Source organism: Aptenodytes patagonicus, chromosome 5, assembly GCF_965638725.1.
Source record: "Aptenodytes patagonicus chromosome 5, bAptPat1.pri.cur, whole genome shotgun sequence".
Classification (NCBI taxonomy): Eukaryota; Metazoa; Chordata; class Aves; order Sphenisciformes; family Spheniscidae; genus Aptenodytes; species Aptenodytes patagonicus.
Window position 1 is genome coordinate 59888529 of NC_134953.1, and position 25947 is coordinate 59914475.

Sequence of the window (25947 nt, forward strand, 5' to 3'; positions counted from 1 at the left end):
TACTAATTGCAGTGTACACAGTCCCTCCACTGAAGTTAGTCTTGGTCAGTCTTCACCCTCATTCTGAGATACCAGTCACCCTTGAGGACAATACATATGCGCAAACAACTTTATGAAAAATAAGCAGCCTAACACTCCAAATATATCATCAATTGCATACAATTTCACCCTCATTTAAAAGAAAATAGTTCAATTTTCTACTGCAGGTAAAATTTGCCACACAACAGTTGTTTTTGAATCAGAGGAAGGTGCTAGCTCCTAAAGAGATGCCTGGAGAGATTTTTTTTGCGGACTGAAATTCCACGTAACAGGTCTCTGTCCAATTGGTCACATTCTCCTCTTTGCAAAGCATGACTTTGTTTCTTCAAACAAAACATTTCCTTCAATTAATTCTCTTCACTTTTAAGATGAGAAAACAAGAGGCAGAAAGGTTATGTGACTCACAGTGCCTGTCAGCGGCAGCACTCACCTTAGTACTCGACATAATACAGCGATGTCACAACATCAGTCATACTGACTTGCCAGCGATACGGAGGCAGGATTTGTTGATACCATGAATTTTAGTGTTTGGTGTTATGGGACTCATAATGGTAAAAGACTGCTTTTTTTCCCTCACATTTCTTCACTTTTTCCTTGACTTCTTTTGGTTAATGCTTCATGCACTGCAAAATTTAGTCAATCTACAGAAGTTCTTGGTTCTCTTCACAAGGTCACATGTACATTTCTACCACCTTCAGTGATCTCTTACTAGTTAAAGTCATCGGCACCCTTTGTAGACTTTTGCTGGGCTGTTACTACCTGAAAAGTAATGAGGAATCTTTGTTATTTTTCTGAAATTCACTTGTTGATGTTGACTCTTAAATGAATTGAAGGATTTTGTTCATATTTAGACCAACTATATGGAGAAAACCTATTTTTCTGCAAAGCAATACCCTCCCATTGAGAGCACATAATATACTGTATTTGAGAGAGATCTATTTTATATCCATTTTGTATCTTTGAATTGGAAATACATATATTTTTTCTTTTTGTACATAGATGTTCCACATTAGATAGGGTGGAGTTAGGGTTTTTTTTCATCTCTGTTGATACTTCTGTACATTTATATGCTTCAACAAGATGAATAACAAATCATTCATAAAGAGGTGGGCTCCTGTCCCCTGCTCCATTTTAGCTTTGTAGCCTACTGCAGTGATGATCTGCAATTAGTGCAAAGACCCTTCACTGTCAAGGAGAGACTACTGCATTAGTTTAGAGCTTGATTGCTCCCAGTTATTGTCCTGCTCTTCCAGCCAGGCTGTGGCCTCTCTGGCGAGAGTGGCAGAGCAGGATGTGTGTCTCCACCTCAGCTAGCAGTTTCAAACTCTGATATCCACACACAGACTTTCCTTCCTCGTAGTTTCAGATGTCAGAGCACATCTGTCAGGCGCGGCTGAGGTGCAGGCCCGTCTCATCCGACTGCCCTTCTGTCGGTTGTCTCCAGCACAGAGGTGGGTGGACAGCTGGAATCAAGTATGCCAGAGCCTATCTGGCCAAGCTCGAAGCTGCAGAAAAAGTTAGTGAAGAGCAGGGCACTGACAGATGAGCAAAGGTGATATCAAAACTTAGCAACTAGTTACCTCAAGCCCTTGTGCTTGGAGATGTAGGAAGCAGCTGACATACAGCTCGCACGCCTGTGCAGAGCAAGGCAGGCAGTATGGGTGGTGGGTGGCTGTTTCAAGCTAAGCCATTCCTGCTCCTCAGACAGACACCTAAAGTCGCCCGTGTCATTGCTGCATTTTGAAGTGTACCCTTGGTCTTTAAACAGCCCACGCTAACAAACCAGTTGTAGAAGGCTTTTAAATAAGCTATACGTAGCTTTTGGGGATTATACTGAGCCGACTTTACGTGTCCCACAAGTTAATCAAGTTCTTCTGTCAGTTATAGTAACTGACAGGAGGGGAAAATGAAACCTAAAATCCAAGAGGTCTCTTAGTTGACCTTAGATACTCTGTGCTCTGTGTATCAGGGCTTCTGGGGCCGGACTGCTCTTTGCACCTTCTGGCAGCGGTAAGAATTTCCCTTTTCAGAAATGCAGGATTCCCAGTTTCAGTATAAAAGAGTTAGGCAGTGATGTTTTCCCTTAAGGCAGGACTAAAATAGCCCTCCTGCATCTCAAACTGATGCCATTTTGGAAAGGAAATTCCATACAGGATGGTGGATGGGAAAGAGAAAACATTTCTGGTGGTCCTTCATGCTTAGTTCTGTTCTTGTAAGCATGTGTACATACACACACAATGTACGAGAATTTATTCGGATCATAGAATCATAGAATGGTTTGGGTTGGAAGGGACCTTAAAGATCATCTAGTTCCAACCCCCCTGCCATGGGCAGGGACACCTGCCACTAGACCAGGTTGCTCAAAACCCCATCCAACCTGGCCTTGAACACTTCCAGGGATGGGGCATCCACAACTCATGGGGATGTAAGAAGGTAAATAGCTCATTGGCTTATCCTGTCCACTCTGTGTGATGGACTTACCCTGTGTGCAATTCTACATGCAGGCAGTAATTCAAGAGCAAAAGTCTTTGTCTTGGCAGACGTTTGTGGGATATTTTCTCCCCTCCCCCTTGGAGAAGAGCAGCCCTTTCTCAGTGGCATACAATAGGTCTTTGCTTTGCAGTATCTCCATCTGTGTGCACGTGTGTGTGTGCATCTGTGTAACGCATGACAGCACATTTCTGTAGCGGGCCACAATCTTACCCACATGGGATTCGCTTTATATATGCACAGAGTCTGATTAACTCCAGTGGGATTACTCACATACGTATATATTTGCAGATTTCGGGGCCTGACATTCCCTGTGTAAACACATACAAACAGAAGAGCAGAATAATTATATGCAGCTGGAAATCAGTGGCTTCTGCTAGTGGAAAAATTGGTATACTCAGATTGCAGTTGCAATGTGCTAGAAACATTCACACAATGCAAACAGATGGAATCAGATGAATTAGCACTTGCTACTTTTGGACACTTCCTGGATTACTATTAATAGTTCTCTGGTTTAGATTAATGCACAGCATATGTCGTGTAACATTGACTTTGAATTATCTGCTAGAATGTGTCCTAGGCTCAATCTTTTTTTGAAGTCCCAAAATAGGTTTTTTTTAACTCCCCACCCTCTACCTCCTCTTTCCGTTAGGATGACCTCAAATACAACACATTTATGGAGAGACTGGTAGTAATCACCTGTTTGGATGGAAACATGTTGTTACACTATTCCAGCCATCTTCTAAATCACCGTTAGGGTGGATTTTTAGCCTTTCTGAAGGAAAGGTTGGTACCACACAGGGTATGATAGGCCGAGGGCCCAGTCTCGTCCCTGCAGGCACACACAGTGTACGGGAGCACGGTAATCAATGGCGTCCCTCAGTGCCATGCTGGGTGGGGATGCGGGTGGCCAAGGGACCCAGCCGTGCCATGCAGACCCGTGACAGCCTGGAGCTGTGGAGCAGCCCCAGCGAGGTGCTTCCAAGGGTTAGCATGGACGAGACCCCAGCAGCAGTTCAGAGCTGAGGCCTCCGCCGCCCACACCCTCCAGTTGAGCTCTGCAGGTCTCGCTCGACACCGGGGTGAGATGCTGGGTGGTGTAAGCCGAGTGAGGAGCCATTTTCCCTAACCACGAGTGGACCTTCATTACTGCAAGTAATAACCCCAACCCACTCCGTTTTTAAATGGGAATTAAGTGGCACCGCGGCAGTGAGGGCGAGCTGAACCGAAGGCGCGTTCAGTCTGCACCACGGCACTGAGAGGACGCGGTCGATGAAGTCTGTCCGAGCCCTGGGGGATGGAGGCCGGATCGCTGCCGGCTGCTGGTACGAGTCCCGGATCGGCTGCCCCAGCCCGCCCCAAGGGCCGAGGGCCCGGCACCGGAGATGGGCAGGGGAACGGGGACGGTCACTCCTCGCCTCGCCGCGCCGCGCCCGCCCGCCCCGCCGTATGTCTGCGAGGAGCGGCCCCTGACCGGGAAGGGGGAGGAGGCGGGCGGGTGCGGCGAGCGCCGAGGGTGGGAGCTGGGCCGGCTGCGCCGCGCGGGTGCGCGCCTCCGCGGAGCATTACGGCTCCCATTCCCGGCTCCCCGGCTCTGCCAGCGCTGAGGAGCGGCCGCGCGGAGCCCCGCAGCGCGGCCATGGCCGAGCGCCGCGCCTTCGCCCAGAAGATCAGCAGGTAGCGCGGCCGCGGAGCGTAGCGGCGCGGGGGGGGGGGGACGCGCCCGGTCCCGGCCCCCGGCGCCGGGCGTGGGGAAGGGCGGGCTGCCGGGCCCGGCCGGCGGGGAGTGGGGAGGCCGCCGCCGCGCCCCTGGAGGGCGAACGGGCCCGGCGCGGCCCGCGGGCGCCCGCCGCCCTCCCGGCCTTCGGGCTGCTGACAGGGCGCCCGCGCGGCGGCGGGCCGGGCCGGGCCGAGCCGAGCCGGGGCCGGGCCGTCGCGCAGGGCCTGCCGTGAGCCGCTCCCGGCCGGGCCGCCGGGCAGGGTCCGCCCAGGCCGGCGCCGCGGGGCTGCGGTTCCCCCCGTCCGCAACAAAGGGGTGGGGGATGCGGCCGTGTGTGTGCGCGGTGTCCGCCTCGCGCGGTGCGGCTTCCCCGGGAAAGAGGGGGAGGGAAAAAAAAGGAGGAAAAGAGCTGTTTAATTCAGCTCCCTGTGAACAAAGGCCGGCCGGGCGCATTGTGCAGTCCCCTCTCGCCGCACAAGGGGCGGCCCAGCGCTCCCGGCAGCGCGGCGAGTGTTTTCTTGCCGGTGCGGGGGTGCCGGAGCCTGCCCCCGGCCCCTGCCCCCTGCCCCGGCACGCGCTGCCCGCGGCGGCCCGGGCTGCTGTGCGCCGAGTTCACCATCCCTCCTCAGCCTGCGGCGGGGAGCGGCGGGGACGGGCGGGCAGAGCCCTGTCCGGGCGCTGCACCCCGTACCTGGGAGCAGCAAACCTGCCTGCTCGCTTCCTTGCTGCCTGCAAAATGAAGAAAATAGTTCCCTTCTTTTTGTGTGTGATAAGCAGCTGGTTAATGTTAGCTCAGCTCCTTGGACATGCAAAGCTATTTGATAATTGTGAAGTGTTAAACATCCCTGTATTTTACAAAGTTGTTCTTTTTTTTTTTTAAAAAGAGGAATATTTATAGGAAATTATGTGCTAATACTAAGTTTCTGCAGATCTATATTGCAAGATAGGCATGCAGTTCCAGGTGGGAACCACAGTTTTTTTGTTTGTGGGTCCGACCAGATAGCCTTTGGTGTCCGTGGTACCTCTCCTAGCTGTAACTAACAGCAGAGTGAAAGTGGGACCATCAGTTTCGCTGCTGCTATTCAGGAGGCTGTGGACAGTAGTGAAAGGAGTATCATTTTCATGCCATTGAATGAGAAAACTGTAGGTACAAATAGTTGCAGTTACAGAAGCTGTGATGGAGAAGGGTCACAGACAAAGAAAAAGGTAAAATAAAAAGGCTAGGTAGGAGGTAGAGGAGTAGCATTAATCCCACCCCACTCAGGATCTGAAGACAGGGGTGAAAACATTGCTCCTCTCTTACGGTTCTTTGCAGACTTTGATGTGTACCAGCCAGGGGTTAATGTGACAGATCAAGGTCTCAGGAATGGAGAGAGCTGGATTTACTGCCAGACCATTTTTCCTGGTTCTTGATTGTAGTCATAGAAATAGTCACATGCGAGACAAGTACTAGAAGTAAGAGCATAAGAGTTCTGCAGCCCTGGCAGGAAGTTAAATAAAATGGCCCTGGGGTGACCATTGTAGGTGCTCATGTTTCTGCCTGTGTCAGGCACTAGCTCAGTGCAGTAAGTTCATCAGGCAGTAGCACAGATGTGCCACCTTTGTGTACCTTTTGATCTAATCCGCTTGATGTGTTTTCAAACCAACCAAACAGCAGCAGTGTGTGTGTGCAGGCAGCGGTGGTCTTTTCAACATGTCAGATTCATTTGTGGAGTTTACTGTTCATGCAGGCTGTGCCTGCAGAAGGACCCAGGTGGTCTGCAATGAGGCCAGCTCCTCCTGGAGCAGGACTGTTGCATCTCCAACTCTTTCTTTTACGCTTATTTAGAAGACTGCTGTATTTCTCTCTGGGATTTCCCATATTGTAGTGTTGTCTTCTGAGAAATCTAAAGTTCCTGGTTCATGGGCTGCACATCCAGTGCATGTGAAGGCAAAAACTTGTGGGCAGAAGAGATGATGTACCCAGAGGTGCCCAGACTGAGCTGTAGCCCTTCTCGTGCTGACACAGAATATGCTACTGTGAATGTTACTCTTTCAGAGGATGAGAGATTCAAGCAAGCAGCGTACGGAAGTCCCAAGAGCTGTGTTGGTGGCTGCTGGAAGCCCTCCCCGGTTCCATTGTTTAAAGAAGAATAGATCCGTCACATTTTCACACTCTGCCCTCCAGTTTGGCTTACTCATCGAGGTAGACGTAGCATTTGTCTTATTCACAGGAAATAGCCACGCTGCTCTTGGTTTGCCTGATAGCGTGTAATTCAAATGGGATGTAATTCAGATCGACGAAGGAAAATTACTCTAGGGCCTACCTACCAAACAGATGCAAGCTTCTAAGCTGGCTATTACAGTAGTGGTAGAAAAAGAAACGTGAGATTGTCTGTTCTGTTTCTTAGAAAGACCACAGATGTGGTCTTCACAGCCCTGATTTACTGCCTGTGCTTTCTTCAACCAGTGCGATGCACCTCAAGGGTACATACGGAACTCCAGTGCCATGTGGTGTCTGTTTATTACTACTGGAATCTTTAAATATTGGGGATAGCAGCTATCAGTGACTGCTACAGCAGTTTCAAAATATCTTTTTAAGACTGTCTGTTACAAGGTATCTTTCTGACTAGGTCGTGCTGCATTTTTGTTGGAAGGCTTCAAACTAGAACAGATTTTTAGCCTGAACTTTGGCCATCACATGTGCTTACTAATTCTTCTTGACTCCATCAGAAGAAACTCCTGAGTTAAACTTACTATAGTGGGTTAATAATACCTGAAATCTTGCCTGAAATTGTTAATTTTTAATTGGAAATATATTGGTAATAAATTTTTTATTAAACTGTATTGGAACATGTCCTTCCACAGCATCATAATACTTCTGTAGCTGCTTGTACACTGTTGTTTCCATCTCAGTGTAAGAACAGACAAACTTCTATTTAGTACCCCTGTTCAGCTCATATGGTGTTTGGGGGACTAGAGGAGAGTTAGCAGAAGGCAGGATCCACACCGGCAGAGATAAAGTTCAGGCATTAAGATGTCTCAATAAAAAACAGTCAATACGTTATTCTGGAGGAACCAGCTAAAGCTGCCTGTTCACTCTCAGCAGGGGATGGGTGTTTAGTACTGACCAAGCTGAGTGCCGTGTCTGGCCCCTCTGGGGTTGTGCTGCGCTGTCCCCACTGAGCACTCACCCCTGCATCTGTGTGCGCGTCAGATTCCCAGTTGCATTATCCCAGTACATTTTCTGGGTATAGGGCAGCTTGGCAGAGAAATGGGATGTGGAAGCCCCCCCCACCAAAAAGGTCAGTTCTGAGTTCCTGAATGTCCCAGTAATTGAAGCGTGTTGTATCCTAGCACTCCAGTCTATCCAGGGGCAGGCAGAGGAAAAAGTGTGCAGGTTTTTTAGAGTTCAAATACAGAAAAAGAAAAAATCACCCTTTAAACATCATGCAACATACACAGTTCAGGCAAACTCATGTAGCCTTTCATGTGAGCCCCTGTCTCAGTGCCTTGTCATTGCTCTTGGACCATCCTGAGATCGGGTTATCTAGGGAATCCAGAACTGCTTCTTTGGTCAGACCATCACCATTTTGAAAGGGTCTTTCCTTGGAAAAGTCTTCCTTTACTGCTCCCACAGTTAAAGAGGATCCTTCTGACTTGGAATAACATACCTGCCTTACCCTCCATTTTGCTATGCATTTCAGCCTCACACAAAGGCCAGAGTGTGATTTTTACCACTGGTCTTTACTCTTGTGCTGAGAATTTTCAGTTTTCCTGTCCCCAGCTCTTGATGGAGTCTGGGGAAAATTGTTTTCACCCTCGTGGGTCCAGCCCCTTCTTCCGAGGTGCTTCCGTGTGAATGGGAACCTCACGCTGCCAAGAGGCACTGCTGTCTGGGGCTGGAGGGGTCTTCAGCAGAGCCCTGGCTGAAAGGGGGTGACCCTGCTCTCAGACATTCAGTGATTTGGAAATTCCCCATCATCCGGGGCTCTTACATTGTATATGGACAGCTTTCTGGCTTAATCACAGCTTGTTGTCTTTATGGTTTTGAATCGAGGGGAAAACACTTCTGTTCACTACATTCAGAGCTAGCATCTTATTTCTGCTGAAGCTCCCTTTACACTGATGGGGTACTGTAAAAGGTGACTTGGGAAGACTAAATTCACATTTGTGTTCATTTAGAGCCCTTTTACATTGCCTGAATGATGTGTCAGGGAGACTGACAGCCACCTTTGCTCTGCCTCAGGGTAAACAGGGATGGTGTGAAACCTGCACCCGCTGAAACTGATAGCAAAGCTGTCACTGGCTTCCACGAGCACCGAATCAGGCCAGAAATGTTGTGGTGGCAGTAGGGTATTCATCGCAGTTTATTCTCTTTCCACATCCAGATGCCATTTGCATTGTCAAAACACTATCAGGGATAATTGAAAGTATTTTTAACAGAAGCTTCAGAGCAGTTTTTTTCTGTTCTCCAAAAGTCACATTGTCTGCCCCTCTTCAGCCGTTGTGGATGTCTCATCCGGGAGTTGGCAGTGCTCTGGGCAGCCTAAGAAAATCTCTTGACTGCTTAAAGCAAGCAAGAAGGCAGGGAGAACAGTTCATCTCTAGGGCTCCACTACAAAGCTGCTTCTTTGTACAAGGCTTCCTTGTTTGGTTGGGTTTTTTCAACATGAGATGGACTTTGATCTCTCCTGAAGAATCCAGTCCTGTGGTGATTTTCACAGTAAGGTATCCTGGGAGCTCATTCCCTTCGCTGCAGCCTAGGGGTGACGCTTTCAGCCTTAATAATCAAATATTATCAGAAGAGCACCACAGGTAGCGTTGTATGGTGTTTTCTGTTTTAATCAATGGTAAGGAAAAAGAGAACATGTTGTTGCTCATCTTCTGTGTTAATTTCAGAACCCACACTTACCCCGCAGCAGTCAGGATCAGGCTGGGTATTTCCTCAGCTTCGGGTTGTAAATCTGTCGTGGTTTAACCTCAGTCGGCAACTGAGCACCACACAGCCGCTTGCTCACTCCCCCTCCACCCCCGGTGGGATGGGGGACAGAATCGGAAGAGTGAAAGTGAGAAGACTTGTGGGTTGAGATAAAAACAGTTTAATAATTGAAATGAAATAAAATAGTAATAATAATAATAGTAATAATAATAATAATATACAAAGCAATTGATGCACAGTGCAATTGCTCACCACCTGCCGACCGATGCCCAGCCAGTCCCCGAGCAGCGACCCCCCCAGCCGGCTTTCCCCCAGTTTATGTACTGAGCATGATGTCATGGATGGGTATGGAATATCCCTTTGGCCAGTTTGGGTCAGCTGTCCTGACTGTGCCCCCTCCCAGCTTCTTGTGCACCTCCAGCCTTCTCAGTCGGTAGAGCATGCGAAGCTGAAAAGTCCTTGACTAGTGTAAGCACTACTTAGCAACAACTAAAACATCGGTGTGTTATCAACATTATTCTCTTACTAAATCCAAACCACAGCACTGTACCAGCTACTAGGAAGAAAATTAACTCTATCCCAGCCAAAACCAGGACAAAATCAAACCCATTTCACTCAAAGGGGAAGGAGTTCACTCCAAAGGAAACAGGACCTTGGGTGTAGGAGGAAGGCTGCATCCAGGGCACGGCTGAACTGGCAGGGTAACTCAAGGCCAGAGCTCCCCCTCCAGCAGGTTCCCTCATCCACCGATGCATACCTGGTGACTCACACTGGTTCAAGCCTGGATGGAGCCATCTGTTCCTCAGGCAGGAGAGCCCAGGTGTAGCACGTAGGGACAGAGGGACAGGTCATCTCAACTGCAGCAGCAAGATGGATGCAACCGGCCAGTGCCATTCGGCTTTGGGAGTTCAAACCCAAGCATAGTGACTAAAGTAGGATAGATGCCTCCAGCCATGTGCAGAGTTGTATGCAAGTGAGCCAGCTGAATGAAGAAGGATGCTTTCACTTTAAAAAGTAAACTATGTAAATACAATTTTCTCTGCTGCAGTGAGAGAACAAGCAGCTTTACTATGGATCAGCGCAGATGCCTCACTGTACCAGGCTGTCTTTCTCAAGAGGCAAAGGCTCGCTGAATGTAGGTAGAGTCACTGCATGTGACACACAAGATGAAGAACAGGCAGGAGTAACTGTTTTGTAATAAGCGGGATGGGGAAAAACAAACGATTTGCATTGCTCTTTCAAAATGAGGAGGGCTATGGAAAAGAGATACTTCCTCAAATCACTGCAGCAGATGATCTAGATGACTGTATCCTGACCCACCTTTTCTGTGAAAGGGAAGAGTCCATAACCTTGCTTGGCATAACTGGACAGGTCTTGGTGAGCCTTTTCTTGGGAAGGCAAAAAGAAGAACTGATATTTCCAGTATGCTGCTTAAGCTAAAAAAAAAAAAAAGGAACAGTTTTTGGTTTTGACCAGCTAGGCCTTATAGAAACAGAAATGATTTCTGTGTAGTAAAGAAACATGGAAGTGCAAACAAATGGTTTCATTTTGTTATTTACAGCTCAGAGTACTTTGAGAATGACTGGTCTTGTTTTGCTTTAGAAGCGAGTTCCAAGGGGATTTTTTTTCCTCTCCTTTGTCTTTTTTTTTTTTTTCTGTGTAAACCACATGCACACACAATAATTAACCAGTGAAGAAGGTCAGAAAGGAAGTGACTAGGGAAGATGTACTTTAAACAGACATTCATGAGGCTGTAGGCTGTAATTAACTGGAATGTTTGTCTATGGATCCCAGGTTACATGTTGAATATAAGATAGTTATTAAAGAGGCAGTTTTTTATTTGTCCTTTTAATTATCAAGAGCTTTAATGGCACTTCTGTTCTGCCAAATGGATTTTTTTTCATTTGGAGACTATTTTGAGATTTATTTCACTTTTCTGGTTGGATTTGGTGTAATACACTTTTTAACCTAAATTGGTTTAGGAAGCATAGCTTCTTGTTAGAAATAGCGTTCAGGGTTATAATGTAACATGAACTTACTAGTCATGAATAGACGGCATTTGTCATGGACAAACAGCTTTTGGAAATGGAGGAGGAGAAGGCAAGTGCATTATCAGCTTTAGGGAAGCTGAACCTCTGTGATGAAGCAGTGAGAAAGCAGACCTAAAAGTAGTCAGCTAAGGTGTTTTCTCAATAGGAAAATACTGATTTGGTTCTACAAAGCCCTGGTCAGACCTCATCTGGAGCCATCAGGGTGATCAAGGGAGCAGAAAGCCTGTTGCAAGATCTGACCTTGCTTAGCCTTGCAGAAGGAAGGCTAGGAGGGAATACGACTAATTTTGGTGAATACCTTGCAAGTAGGAAGGAATGGGAGGAGAGCTATTGAACCTAACTGATGATGTTGGCACAAAACCAAATGGGTATAGATTACTTATAAATACACTTGGTGATCAGATTACATTAGAATATGGTTTCTAAATGTCTGAAGCATGATGCTTAGTAGTAGTAAGTACTGCAGACTCCACTCAGGGATTTTGAGGTCTAGACAGTAGCCAGTTACTTCATGTGGGGAGAGGTTTGATTGGTAATTGTGAAAGCTGGAGAGGTAGGACCACTTAAGACTTGAAAGTAGTGATGGTGTCTTGGTCAAACCAATTGGAAGTTGTTCAGTTCTGACTTTCTGTGATCATGCTTCAGGGGAATTTTTAATATCCAGTGAGGTTATTACTGGGGCAGCAACATGGAGCAGCCATTGATGTACAGCACATGGTCAGAAGCTGTGCTGATCAGTGCCACCCTTTTGTTTTACCATGTTTCTTCCCCTATTGCGTCAGATGACCTTTTCAATGGGAATGATGTCAGGCAGTGTGATAGCATCCATGCAAACTCATAGTGCCCCTAAGCAACGCTATAATTGCAGCCGAGCTTGCTTCTGCTTCAAGTTGGGGTAAAGCACAATCGTAGCTGGAGTTAAGCACAGCTCCCAGCCGCTGCAGAGCCGCCCAGCTGAGGCCAACACACAGAAGAAGAAAGGACTGAGAACCCCTCTGGAGTCTATCACAAAGCATGTCTCAGGTTCATAAGGAGCCACTGCACACAGGAGGAACAGCGCTGAGTAACATGGCTAGGCATTGGCTGTAGTTTCACAGCTGAGGATGGGTTTCTTCCTCTGGCTATGCTTTCCGCCTGGAAACAATGTACGTCTCTTGAAAATGGCAAAGATTTTTAGTTTTTCCTGTGTTGTGCTGCATGGCGAAATGTGGGTTTTGATTTTTCCTGCCAGCCATGGAGAGGGTGGAAAAGGAAAGGAAACAGAAGGGCTCTCTTCGGCGTATTGTCAGGGATTACACAAAACACACACCAAGTAAGAGATCGGGTTTAAAGCAGAGATCATCTGCAACCTGGGGGCAAGCTTTTAAATCTTGTCAGCCACAGATGTGTAGTGTTTTCCATGCCAAGCAGCCATTTTAATACATTCCAAATTTTCCTATAAATGCTAGCAGCACACATGGTTTGTTTTTGTGTGTGTGTGTGTCTGTGAGTATATGCATGCACATGGTAGGGCAGGGGAGATGGTTCTTCTGAGGGCGATCAGACAGCCTGAGTGTTGTCCATCCCCAGCAGGAGCTGTTTGGTCTGCTTTCAGAAGCCACCCTCCAGAAGTGAAAACATAGTCTCCTGTGGATAAAGGCAAACATGAAGCAAATGACTTCTCGCAGCCAGAATACATAAAACTTTTTTTTTCCTTCTGCAGTCCACTTTTTTAAAAGACAAAATAATGCTTCCTCTAGCTAATCTTACTCTCATCCTCAGGCCTGAGGAAACATCTGCTCTCCATGGTAGGCTTGGTTGTCCCAGCTAGTTCCCTTTTAGAGTTCCCTTCTCTTCCATTGACATCAGTTGCCTCCACCTGCCCCCATTCCTACTCACCAGTGTTCACTGCCACAGCAGTCCTGAAGCTAGGAGCACACCCTGATGTCAAGGTTTTGCTCAGGGGAGGTTTAACCATCTTTACTTGACAGTGTTTTAGCAGCCCGTGCACCATGCTGATACACAGCATGTGAGTGAGATCAGGAGTGAGTCTGTTAGCCATGACACTGTTCCCGCAAAGGTGTCTGATACAGCAGAAAAAAATCACCTGTGTCCTTGCAGCCTCTTCATCTGTCTTATGCACTGGTTAGCATCTCTTTGGAGCTGGGACTATGTTCTGGGAGACAGAGCGGACTGCATGCCGCGGTGTGGTGAATGACAGTTAGGAGCAGATTTGTCCCTAATAAATCGGTCATTGACTCATGGAGAAGAGCACTCTCGTGTTGGTGAGGTCCTGTAGACCAGGGCTAGTCAGCAGCTTTTCAGCAGAAGCTTTTTTTGTAGGAAGAATCTGCGCTTTGGGTTTGCTTTTGAAACAAAAACATTTCCACCATATTTGAAAACTTGGCTATCCCAGCTCTGCTGCCAAGGTGAGCTGCAGCTTACTGCCGGGTTACAAGGTGGAGCACTGTGGATGGTTGTTTTGGGGCTTGACCCATGGCTGTTTGTTAAGACAGTCTTTGACTATTGACATTTCCCTCTCTGATGTGCTCTTCCTTTGCTGAGATGTTCCCGTAGTGGGTTTACCAACTGTTGTGTTTTCAGGCTTACTAATGACAACATGGCTTATTGGGGAAAACAGAAAAACCCAGAGGGGCACAGTGTGTATTTTACCCTCCAGGCATGGAAGGATTGATCTGTGTTTTTCCTTCCTGGTGAGAAAAGTTGCCCAGTGGTGGGATTTCTCTCTGGCAGAGACTATAAGGCATTGTGCCCTGCTAGCTAGTACGTTGTGTGTCCCCTCTGCTAGTCATCGCAGTCCCACAGCTACCTTTCCTACATGAAAGGGGAGACACTTTTTTGTTCTGTCTTGGTTGGTTGTTTCCCGTGTGTCGTTCCCCAGACATTTCAGCCCACCCTGCGTGGGACTGCTTTTCTGCCCCTGAGCTGGGTGTTGAAGGGGTTGGCTATTGGGTGGAAAGTCTGCCGGTCCTCATCTCTGTGACTGCAAAAACCACAAACAGGCAAGGGATGAAAATGAGAGAGCAGAGCACAGGAGCAGATGTGTGACCAGGCTTGGAACCGCTGAGGGGTGCGGAGAGTGCTGGAGGAGAGCTTTCCTTGGTAGGAACTGGAAAGAGCCTGCCAGGAACAAGTTTATTTGTGCTCAGTGTCATGTGCATTTTATTGCCACAGATGTGCACAAAAGAGCAGTTCACAAAAGGGGAAAAAAAAAAGTAATTGCTGTTAAGAACATATATATGCAGCCTTGTGAGAATTTTGTGATTCTCTGGGAATTTAATTTCTCACTGGCCGGTGACACTCTTATTCCAACCAGCACACTAAGTATTTGGTTTCATTCCAACAGCAGTATAAAGTGTATTTGATATATCATCTTCATTGTAGTTCTTTTACAGAAATAATGTTGTCCCTGTCTCATTTCAGAACTGTAGCTGCTGAAGTCAGGAAGCAGATCTCAGGGCAGTATGGAGGGTCTCCCCAGCTTCTCAAAAACCTCAATATTGGAGGCAGCGTCTCTCATCATACAACTGTAAGTAATGCTTGGAACATGGAAGACTGAAGAAGGTCTGCACAGTTATTTGATTACCATTTGGAAAGAAATTGCAGTGCTGACAGGTTGTTCACCTAAGCAGTCCTGATAACACTGAGGAAAATAATTCCATGTAAAACCCACTAATTTTGGAGGTCTTTATCTTGCAAATCAGTTGGTGTGGCTGGGAATTTGTGTTTCTGCAGAATCTTTGTAGGACAAGGGGCTCCCTTGACCAGATGTTAGTTGTTTTATCTCAGAACAACCTGGACTGGGCATTAAATTCCACGTGCATGTGTGGGTCTCTCCATGAAGAGCTCTTTGCAAGCTCATGCACTTCAGGTAGCTGTTTCCTTGTGTTTCTTGTCACTCTTGAGAGTGGGACCACAGTGGCTCATCTACTCTTCAGAGGTATTTTAAATGTTATTGTAAAAGTTGAATGTGGTTATTCCTCAGGAATGTGTATTTATTTACATGTTTACAGTCCACTTCCAAGAGCGGCTGAAATGTAGGCCACGTTGTCAGAATCACCCTTTCTGAAGTCAGATTTTCTTGCACGGCCTACCAGTAACCTTCAAAATTTATTCAGCGTGGTGGTAAAGATTTCAAGAGTTCAGCAAACTTTTTCAGGCTGGAACTGTATTTTTGGAAGTGTTCCTTTGATTTGGGTTGTTGCTTCAGGTCATAGCAGTTTCTTTTGCAGCAGTCAACTTAGAAAACAAATATTATAGCATCTTGTTTTCTTCAAAGAGGGTTGATTAGGTCAGGCAGTACTGGAAACATGCCCTGAATTTGATAGTCTGTATAAGTGTTCTGAGTTTACAAGAGTTCTTCTCTTGTTTTGGAGTAGGGTACTGTAGAGTTTCCTAAGTTCATGTACTGCTCCGTGTCCAACGTAATGCGTTAAAGCTTTCTCAGAGCACAAATGTGTCCTTGGAGCTAGTATCTTCTCAAAAGGGATCTCCAAGACTAAGTTGACCCCTAGCTTAGAAGAGTGACTTTGCTGCAGGCTGAAAGTTCATCTTTAAGGAGATCTGGCTGTGCCAGAGTCACTGGGGATTGAAGAGGGCTGGAATTCCTGTCATTTCCCTCTGCATCAGCTGTGTCAGTACAAGGAGACCGGAAGGCTGGCTTTGTCAGCTGTGTGCCCAGCCTTAATGGTGAGTGAGCATGAAGGAGGAGGGGTTAATGAGAGCGGTGTGTCCAGGGCTAATGCTTTATCACAGCAGTCTCTGTAGGGGTGTGGAATGATAATGCAAAGCCCTGACTTGGCAGTTCTGTATGGTCTTTTGCATAATCCAATATTAGGCAATAGGGAGGGACCCCTGCTATTAGCGATGTACACTGTATGGAGCACTCAGGGTCATTGAATCCACTTCCCTGCAGCAATGGATAGCTGAGGAATAGATGCCTACTTTTGAAGGACCCATTGGATGTCCATCCCACAAGTTTCTGTGCCTCACTTGTCTCATATGTGGTTTCATCTTGGAACAAGTTGACTGAATTGCCTTTCTACTCCCCATTGCTTTCATAACACGAGATCTCTTCTGTGTACCTCTCGAAGCTGTTCCTCAGCCAGCCATATTTTTGATAACTGTTTTTCCTTGTATCACCTCCTTTCACTCTGAATTGTCTCTTCCACTTTTTCTTCTTATTTCTAAGGTTTTTCCATTCTGTCATCATCAAAGTGTGCATGCTCAAAGCTTCAGTCCTGTTGATCTTCTCATGTAATTCTTAATGAAGGATCAGATTTGTTGGTCACAGTATTGTCGGCCCTGTCTTCAGTTCTGGTATCTCTCATTATCCTGTTGCTGTTGTGTTTACTAGTAAATATATGCAAGAATCTACAAAAATCCTAGAAAAGGTCATGCTAACTGGAAGCAGGCTCTGAGCCTTTCCTATCAAACGGCATTGCGTGATGGTTGATGTGATAAGCTCCTAGTTTGTCATACTAAATTCTGTGCTGAGCAGAGATGCTCTTCAGAAGCATGATTAACATGGAGCGATAGTTTGTAGGAGATAGTTTGTAGGAAAAGTGTATTTAGTTAAGTCATGAGTCTATATCCTGAGGCTGCATAATATGACAGAGGTTCTCTTGTACTGAATTTGGTGTTAATTTCTCTCCCTTAGGCATCTGTCAGAATCTGCTGTGCTTGCCTGTCCTGGTTTGATAACAAACATTATGCAGAGAGAAAGCATTACTGCTGTGAAGCTTAAATAGCTATTCGTTCTGGAAAAGTTCAGAAGTTTGTGTGTCATTACACTTTTAAAGAGAAGAAATAGAAGGCCCTGAATTTGCATGGCAGTTTTGTGTAGCCGTACTGGTTTGAAAGCCTGGAGTAGGGCGCATAGTGTGGGTTTAAATGGGAAATTTATGCTAAAATGTATGGATATTTTAATAATGCTGTGTGATTGAGTTTCATGTGAGTATCTCCACAATGGCAGCAAGTTGCACTGTCAAGTGTGCTGCATGGAACTGGAGGACTTTTAATGATAATGCAGATGTGGTCTCTCCTATCCAGTGCATCTTGCTCATCGTGTTGAACACTTCCATAGATAGTTATGATCCAGATAAGGTCAGCACTGATTCTCTGTTGACAGTTGCCAACTAGTAGCTGCTTATGGTAATTCGTCTGAGAGTCTTATCACACGTAGTCCAGTGGAGACATTTTTATGGAGAAATGTATGCTTTTGTGAATGAAAGGCCCTCAGCACTGTGCTTGGTTGGGCCTTTTGTTTCTTGTTGACTGAAGCCGGTGCAGGGACTTTTCACACTCAACAGACTTGCATGTGGTTGAACCTAGGATAAATGCAAAAACGTGTCAGCTGAATTTTAGTAAGTCTCTTCCCTTTTGCTTCATGAGCAGCAGAAGAAATGCTGCCAGAACTGCTTCTAATTTAGTATCTGGTAGAGCTGGGGAGAGGACACTGCTTTCAAATGACTGTACAGGAGCTTGCGGTTTATTATTGTCAGCCTCCACCCTTCTGCCACTTTAGGAGCAGCTGATTTTAATTGCACATTCGTCAAACCACAGATACAGGTCCAAAGCCTTCAGAGGCTTTTCCTGTATAACCTAACTGCTGAATTGGGACTCCTCGCAGGATGCAGTCCTTGCAGCACTGAGCTTTTATTTTTGAAATCCAGAACAGAAGGCACTGACAGTTTGTTACTGAGAAATAGGAGCTGGTAAGGTCTTAGAGTTGGAGATTTTATTTTTTGAAGTTACTTTTGCAATTCTTTCTAAATCCACTGATAAATTGAGTGTGCGTTTGCACCTTGCTGTTTGCATTCTGGGTTGTAAGCCACGTGCTGTGCTCATCTTTGGTGCATCAGGAGGTTCAATATTCCCTCGTGGGAGCTGGGGCTTCTCACCACCACAGTCACTGTTTGAATGCACTGAAAGCAGAGAGCTTGCACTTCCTTTCAAAGAATTCCCCAGCATCTTGCGGGATGGGGTATTTGCTTTGTTTATTTGATGAACTGGACTGTTTACTATGGGCTATTACAATACCTCGTGACTAACCACTTTCTTTTCTTCCCAAGTTTATTTTTTCTGTTGAGCAACTCCTTGTTGGTGCTGTTAACTCTGTCTGCTCACCCTCCATTGCATTGGTCATTTCTGCTCATTGCTGCATGCTGCAGTGTGGCAGAGGCCTGAACCCTCTCTCCAGATTTCTGCAGTAGTTTCACCTGGATGAAGCTGGATTGTGGATTCTCAGAGATTAGCATGAGTTACTGTTGAAGCGACCCAAAACTTTCTCTGAATCTTGGTGTGCATGCCTCGGTTTGCTGTTCAGTGGCTGCTTGTTATGCTGCTTTAGTGTAGGAAGAGCAGAGTTTTGGTTTGTATCTGCAAATGGACTTGTAGTCTGTTTTTTTCCGTGTGTGCTGTCCTTTTATGAGGGCAGATGATATTATCAAAGGACAGAAAAGAATCACTGGGTATCTGGACCTCTCTTCAGTTGTAGCCAGCTGTTTCTGTGTGTTGTTCTACATTCAGCAACTTTTGTTGCTTAAAGATATTTATATTTTTCAAATTAGATAAAGACTTACAAAATCTTGGATTTCTGAATACTTCACTTTTGAGAGCCAAAGATAGCTGTTGAAATGTTTTTGGTTGTTGTCCAAAACTTGATTTTTTTAACTAAGAAAATTTTCTTAAATTTTTTTTTTTTTTTAAATCTTTAGAGGTATATTTTAATTAGAAGAGCAGCATTTCACAGAACTTGCAAATAAGCAGAATAAATGTATGCTCAGTTGTTTTACAGAAAAATCACAGTTGTTTCCAAAGGATTAGGGGTAATATTTCCTGTCTGTTGGTGTATGTTACAGCATAGTTGAATGTTAGTATGAGGAGGAACACTGTTATAAGAGATGCTAATTAGTCTGGGAAGAAAGGGGTCTGGATTCTTGGACGTGATGTGATCTGACCATGTCTGCTCTCAGCGCTCCATTTTCTCCATGTAAAATAAAGGTGCTGACATTTACATATCTTTGTAAAGCACTGCTGGGTTTATGGGCATTATCTGTGCTAATTGAAGCTTTGTCTTGGATTTGTTGGATGTCAGCCTTTGGTTGTGTATTCATAGATGATATCTAATTATTCAGTAAGAGACTATAGGTTCCTTTGTATATTTTCATTGTTTATTTTAGCATCATTTAAAAGAAGAAGAAAAGATAATTTGTGCAAATGAATGGAAAACACTGCAAGGGAAAACATGACAGTATCCTATGTGGCATAGAAAAGGGCGTTTTGAAGTGTTCAGAGCCAAGTAATTTTATCACCAAAATCACTAAAATGAAAAGGAAAATGAGCCAAGTCTTAATGCTCTCTCAAAGCTGATTAAGGCTTAATAGTGACTCCCATTATATATATTTCCTGGAGGTTTTGTCCTGCCTTGCTGAATGGTCTATCCTCATCAGACAGAGGAGGATGGGAGAGGCATCCACATCCTCTTCCCTGCCTCCTCCCATTAGGGATTACTCACAAGTTAACTTTGCTCTGGTGCAGGCACTTTCTTTAGTAAACTAAACCCGCTACATACTATTTCTAAAATCAGTAGTGAGTCGTGTTGCAGAGGTCACGAGCATTTCATATGTTAAGTTGGTGAGTCTGGTATCCATTGAAAGGTTGCTGAGTCTCATTTATCTGCAATAACTTAAACAGCTTATACGTTAGCAGAGATAACTAATCTTAACTAAATGTTATTATACCAAGTAAATTCAGTTACTTAAACAAAGCATTCATGACAGGCCTGTTAATAAATACTCAGAATCTAAAAATGCCATTAAATCCTACTCTTTGTTTATTAAAGTTAGTTGTGACACATCTTCTTCAGGAATCAAATGCATAAACAAACTGATGTTTAGTGGAAATGCTGCTAATACCCTAAACTGCAAAAAATTCTTAATATTGGATTCAAATCGCAATGTAAAAATTTTCAGTCTAAGTCCCTGTTGGTCTGCTTGCAGTCTTTCATGCTAATGCTGCCATGGTCCCAGCAAGCAGCAGTGGATTGGAAGACCAATGCTTCACGATGCTAAATTACAGCTGCTTTTTCCTTCTTGGCTGTCTTGCTGCCGCTTGCCTGTGAAGGCTCAGGAGAGCAGGCGGAGTGTGCTTTAGTACTGGCTGTGAGAGTGCATGAAGGAGCAAGTCTATGTCAGAGGACAGGTGAGCATATAAGGTGTAGATGCGCAGCTGCAACAGTTCCTTTGTATATATGCACTTGCAGTCTTTTGCAGTCATAAGGCAGCTTAAATGCATTGTTAGCCTTTTTAGTGCCAAGCTAATTTGAATGAGACCCACATCTCTATTATCTGGGTGGATGCACCCAGGTTTTGCACGGGCCTGGCCAATGCTGTCACTGTGCAGGGGCACTCAGGTGGCTCTGCAGAGCCAGTTCTGAACAGCAGGCAAGGAGACTCGAGGCTGGAGGTCCACTGTGGTCCCCAGAGCTTTGGTGGACGGGCTGAGCCTTACTCCGTGATGGCTGTGCCACTGCAGGGGTTATCTGGGTGCTGGGGCTCATTGCTGGCATCTCCAGGCAGGGCTGCTCAGGTGCACAGAGCTGAGACATTGGGACTGTCTGTGCCCGAAGCTGGCTTGGACTTGAGTGGTTTGTTAGGTGAAGTTTTGCGCCCCATGAATGTGGCAGATGCAGTAATTTCTTCACCTGGGCATGTACATAAACCACTTCAGCTGTCCTCTAGTGCTGCTCCTGAGCTAATAGCCCAGGCAGCTCCACGCGACGCCAGCTCTGGCATCTTCGTGTGTCTCCTGGTTAATCCATACCCTGGATAAATTGCCCACTGATAATTAAGATGTGACTGTGCCAAGTATTTTCCACTCAGAAGAGCATGAACGTTCGTGGTTACCACGGTTCAGCTTGCACAGTTCAGAGCCACCATGGTTTGCCTGTGTGAACCCTGAGGGTCCAGAAGGATCTATCTCCGCTGATCTGATGTAGTATTTCTGCCAAAAGTGGGAAGTCTGTGATTTTTCTAGAGTCTCTGGTCAAACTGTTTAGCTTTTTCATTTCTTTAATAATGGAGCTTTGATGTTTTCTTTGTCTCAGTCTCTGCGCTCTCAGTTTTGGCACAGTTTATCAGAGGGTAGCTCTTTCAGATCGGTCTCAGCGCTTGCGTTTTCTATATCAAAGGCTTTGTGTTCTTGAAATACTCTCTTAGTGAAATTACATGATTCTTAGTCATCAAAGAAGATACTGTCATTCTTCTTACCCATCCTTGGAGGCATAACTCGTGTCTTTCTGGGTTTGGTAAGAAATTGCTTTAGTATTCCCAGATAACTAATTAATCTCTGATTAATTTTAATATTTCTATACCCAAATGGCTTCTTACATTAGCAACCAGTTATAACAGCAAATAACCTAGCAATATTTGTACATAAAACATCTCACTGGTTTTGTGACTGGCTGTTACTTGTTATATGTAGGATCTGTCTTTAGGTAAATATATTTACAAATATTGCCTTTCATTAGAGGCTTTTTCCATTTCAAGCATTGTGATATTACATGAATTTGACATACATTACAGATCATTGGGCTTGTCTGTAAAAAGAATCCAAAACTTAATACTAAATATTGTCAGATCTAAAAAATGGAGGCTTCAGACTATTCCTAAAACATTTTTTGTCTTAACAGAGAATGCTTACAGAAATTTTTGAGGTACATTTACAATTTGAAGTGAAGGACTTTTATCAGCTATTCTCTATAGTAATTACATCTTTCAAAACACCCTGCAAAAGAAATAATAAGAGCTAGAGCAAAGCAGGAGATATGGAACTACTTTCCAGAGGCACTACGCATGTATGTGGAGATAATGACTGCACTTTATGGCTGGGGAGGTGTCATACTTGTTGAGGGTTGGTAGCTGTCTGTGGTTGATGAAAAGCAGAGATTGCCTAGGAATCTCCTTGGTTCATTTGAATATTTCCATGTATTATAAATGCAGCCAGAAAATTAAATGCAGGAGTTCTCTGTGCTCACCAGTCATTAGGCATATGAAATTAGGGGTATGGGTTTTCTGAAATGCAGTAATGGTAGTAGACAAATATGTGATTCTTAGAATTTGGATCCAGTGATGATCATTTTTGGAGTAAGTGTTTAAGTGAAAGAAAATGCAAGTAAAACATATTTTTTAAAACTTGAGCCTTGTCAGTGGTTAATATTGCACTGCTCATGTTTCAAAACCTCTTAGAGTGACTATGGCCTGCAGTTCACACCTAAAAATAAATCTGATGCCTCTGTTTAGCAAATATATTTCTTTAAAGCGTTACCTTCTTTAACTTGGCTGCAAATTTTTTTTTTTTTTTTTAGTGTATTACATTTCCTGTATTCTCAGATTTACACTGAGTCCTTCCTACCGTGCATCAGATTTGAGTCCTGTTGCTGTTCCCTGAGATACCAGTATCCCTTTAAGGGTGACGGGATTTTGCCACAAGAACAGGCCATCTGCATTCCTGAATGCTCAACAAGGGAAGTGACTGTTTGCCCTGGAGACCTAGCGATAGCTAAGAAAAGGCTGGGGCTCAGCTTTGAAATGTTAATCTGCTTCTTCTGTCCTTCTAAGATTTTGCCCAGGGAGGCAGTGGGTGGGAAGTTGGTATTAATTTAGAATTTGAAGCTTTGGTGCAATCTGCTACAGTTTTAGCACATTATAAATTGTTTAATATTTAAGGAGGTACTGAAGTTAAGATGGAACTTTGTCCTACTTGCAAAATTGGCAAGAAATACCACCCTGATTCTGAAGAAGTGCCTAGCTGCCAAGTAAAAACAGTAGTCAGAATCCTCCCTGTGATGAGGAGCTCTGCAAGGTTAATTTTTCAAGGTCCGTTATCATATCCTCGCAGGGAATTTTACTCCCACACAGGAGGCAGGAGGTATAGCCTTCCAGTCTTTGCCACTGTAATTTTTACAGGGCCCCAAATTGTACTGTGATCCTCGCAGAGACTGGGTCTCTGCCCTTGGGAATTATGCATGTCATTTTAGATAAAAGGAAAATTGGTCTTAGGTTGGGCCACGAGCAACTTGGGTTCAAATCCCTGGTCTGCCAGATGCATCCTGCCAAACCATCATGTCATTACCATTTAAAATGCTGTTGTGTGTCACCCCTGCCCCCCATGAGAATAAGCATCTTGGGAGGCCAGAGGTGAGGGAGGGAGAAGGAAATGCGAGGGACACGGTGCTTTTCATGGCTGTGCTGACATACGCTAGCTGGAAGAGTCTGCAAAATCATAGCTGGGATCAGTGTGTTGCTTAGAGCACGTCCCACAAGACTACTTGTGATGCTCAGTACAACACGTGTGAGTTAGGCAACAAAATTCTGGAATAGGATCTAGAAATATCCCCTGTGCCCAGCTGTTTGTGTAGGGAAAGGATAGGTTAAAGTCCTTCAGGCAAAAATCTGAATGCCTGTGGACATCAGAGCACAGAGCGATGATCTACACAGGACTTCTTCTGTGCTTCAATCAATATCTGTGAGATGGAGATAATAATTGTCCCTTTTTCTGCCCTAGCTGCTACTGTGATCCCTTAGACCTTCTGTACAGTGCCCAGGAGAGCAGACCTTTAGTCTTCAGGTACTAGTGTAGGTGTGATTGGTTCAGTAAGGCAGCAAACTGGAGGGGTAGGCTGTTCAGGCAAGGGCATGTAATGATGGCTGATTAAATGGCATGCTATTTAAATACTTATCCTTTGGTCATTTCGTGAGCATGGTGGAAAAGTGCATCTATGGCAAATACTCCCATTGCCTTTGTTAGTGAGGCATCCCTGCTGCCTTCTGAATTGCCTTGCCCTGCACACTTCTGCTTGCTGAGCTCCCTCTGAGCACGGCTGCTGCTGCCTTCCCTGTCAGTTGTACACAGCCAACACCGCTGCTTGGCAAACCCCCAGTCACTGGGGCATGTGGGAGGTCCTGCTTGTCAGAGGGGTCTGCTCTGTGCACAAGGGAGCTGGTTGCAGTTGTCTGTTCTCAGGAATGCCACAACAGAGCAGGTCTAACACAAATCTGCCCTTTGCATTTTATTTTTTGCTTCCTTGGTGGAGTGGAATAAGCCACGAGCTTCACAGCGTGGTGCTCCAGGTGTAGCTTTCCCTCCATGTTAGCCCTTTAGTCGTTGGGTGAGATGCTTGGCTAAAGTAAATGGGGGTTTGTGTTACCCTCCATGGAGTTATGCCATGTCCCCTAGCAGAGGCTTCTGCCCCTGTTGCCAGATTTGTGCAGATGCTTCTTCTGTAACTGATGATGATGGTACAGGTAGGTGCTCAAAAGAAGGAAATAAATAGGAGAGAGACATGTTTCGGCTAGCAGTGCACTAAAACTACAGCAAAATACAATGTTTGCTGTCTAGAGAAGGACAAAGTCGATAGGAAACGAAATTTTATTTTCAAGCTTTTAAGGGGATATAACAGTGAAGAATAACACAGCCTTAAAGAAGAAAGCTTGACTGTCCTTGTTGCGGGAGAGTTGTAAACCTTTGAAATAGGGTTTCGTAATGCAACTGCTGAGAGCCATAACTGCAACAACACAGATGCACCTATGGAACGTGTGTATTAAATAGTTTATATAAGCAAATCAATCAGGCTGGTGTCTTAGTTAAGCTGACAGAGCGTGTGTCTATGGTCAGGTTAAGGACATATATATGCAGAATCGTTATTTGCAAGCAATGTGTTTGATTCGGGGTAATTGGGCTGTGTAAGTCTGAAAAAGAGAGAGTCCCGTTTGATTTCTTCGGTACTTTCAGTTTATCAGTACGTTGTATTTGGTGTTTACGTTGGCAGGGAGCAGGTTATGCCCCTCTTACTCATACTGAGCAGCCCTTTTCTCCCTGTGTAGTCCTATTCATTTTAATAGCACCAGAACAGCGCTTGCCCTGCGTGAGGTGGCAGTGTCTGATCCTGGGATGAAGACTGAGTGAAAACTGTGTTGAGGAATTGTCTGAAAGGTTGTCCAAAATTTGATCTGTAAGTACAGCTTGCACAAAATCCAAGAGTATTTTTTAAAAGAGCAGCAATCGTGATTCTGGGAGCAGGCTTTCCTTTGCATATTTTTAGCGTGTATTTGCCATTAATTTACACTATCCCATAGTCCTGGTTGGGAAGATGGTCAGAGTTCCTGTACAGCTTCAGTTTCTGGAGGGCCTTACTAAACTCTTCTTGGAAGAAATGGACACCCTGTCAATGATTTCTTACAGTAATGCTCCAGTATTCCTCCGTTAGGTTTATTAGTTAGTTGGTAGGTGGACTGCACGTTTGCACATACTTGACTGAAATTGTGTCTCTGCCTTTGGAAGTCTGATGAAGAAAAACCGGCTACATTTTGTGAAGGAGGCACCTACTGTTGCTTCCTGGGAGCTGTTGGGAGGAACCGAAAAGGCTTTTCCTGGAAGTGGGATGAAGACTGCATTGAAGATTGCTGTCTGCAGCCTGCTAGCAAGCAGGGCTGTGGGAGAGGACAGCTTTATAGCTCCTCAGCTGTTCCCACATTTCCCACAATGCAGGAAATTTCAAAACCTTTTAATATGCAGCTGAAAGTGGGACTTGCTATTCTTGTGATAATCTGGAGATCAGCTGTATGTCAGAGTGGTGCACAAAGATAAGGGTGAAACTTTGGTAAACTAAGAAAGTACCACAATCCTAATAGGCCAGGGGAGTCGGCTGTTGGGTGCCCCGTTAT

The 25947-nt window shown here is 45.2% G+C and overlaps 1 protein-coding gene across 12 annotated transcripts in view; it reads left to right on the plus strand.

Annotated features, from left to right (window-relative positions):
- Nucleotides 1-4127: 4127 nt before the first annotated feature.
- DOCK7 (dedicator of cytokinesis 7) overlaps nucleotides 4128-25947 on the plus strand; it is a 106822-nt gene continuing 85002 nt past the window's right edge. For all 12 annotated transcript variants that reach the window (XM_076340023.1, XM_076340024.1, XM_076340026.1 and 9 more), the window contains exons 1-2: nucleotides 4128-4206; nucleotides 14645-14750. In XM_076340023.1, coding sequence (XP_076196138.1) covers nucleotides 4169-4206; nucleotides 14645-14750 — 144 coding nt within the window. In that variant the 5' untranslated portion in view covers nucleotides 4128-4168. The remainder of the gene's footprint in view (nucleotides 4207-14644; nucleotides 14751-25947) is intronic.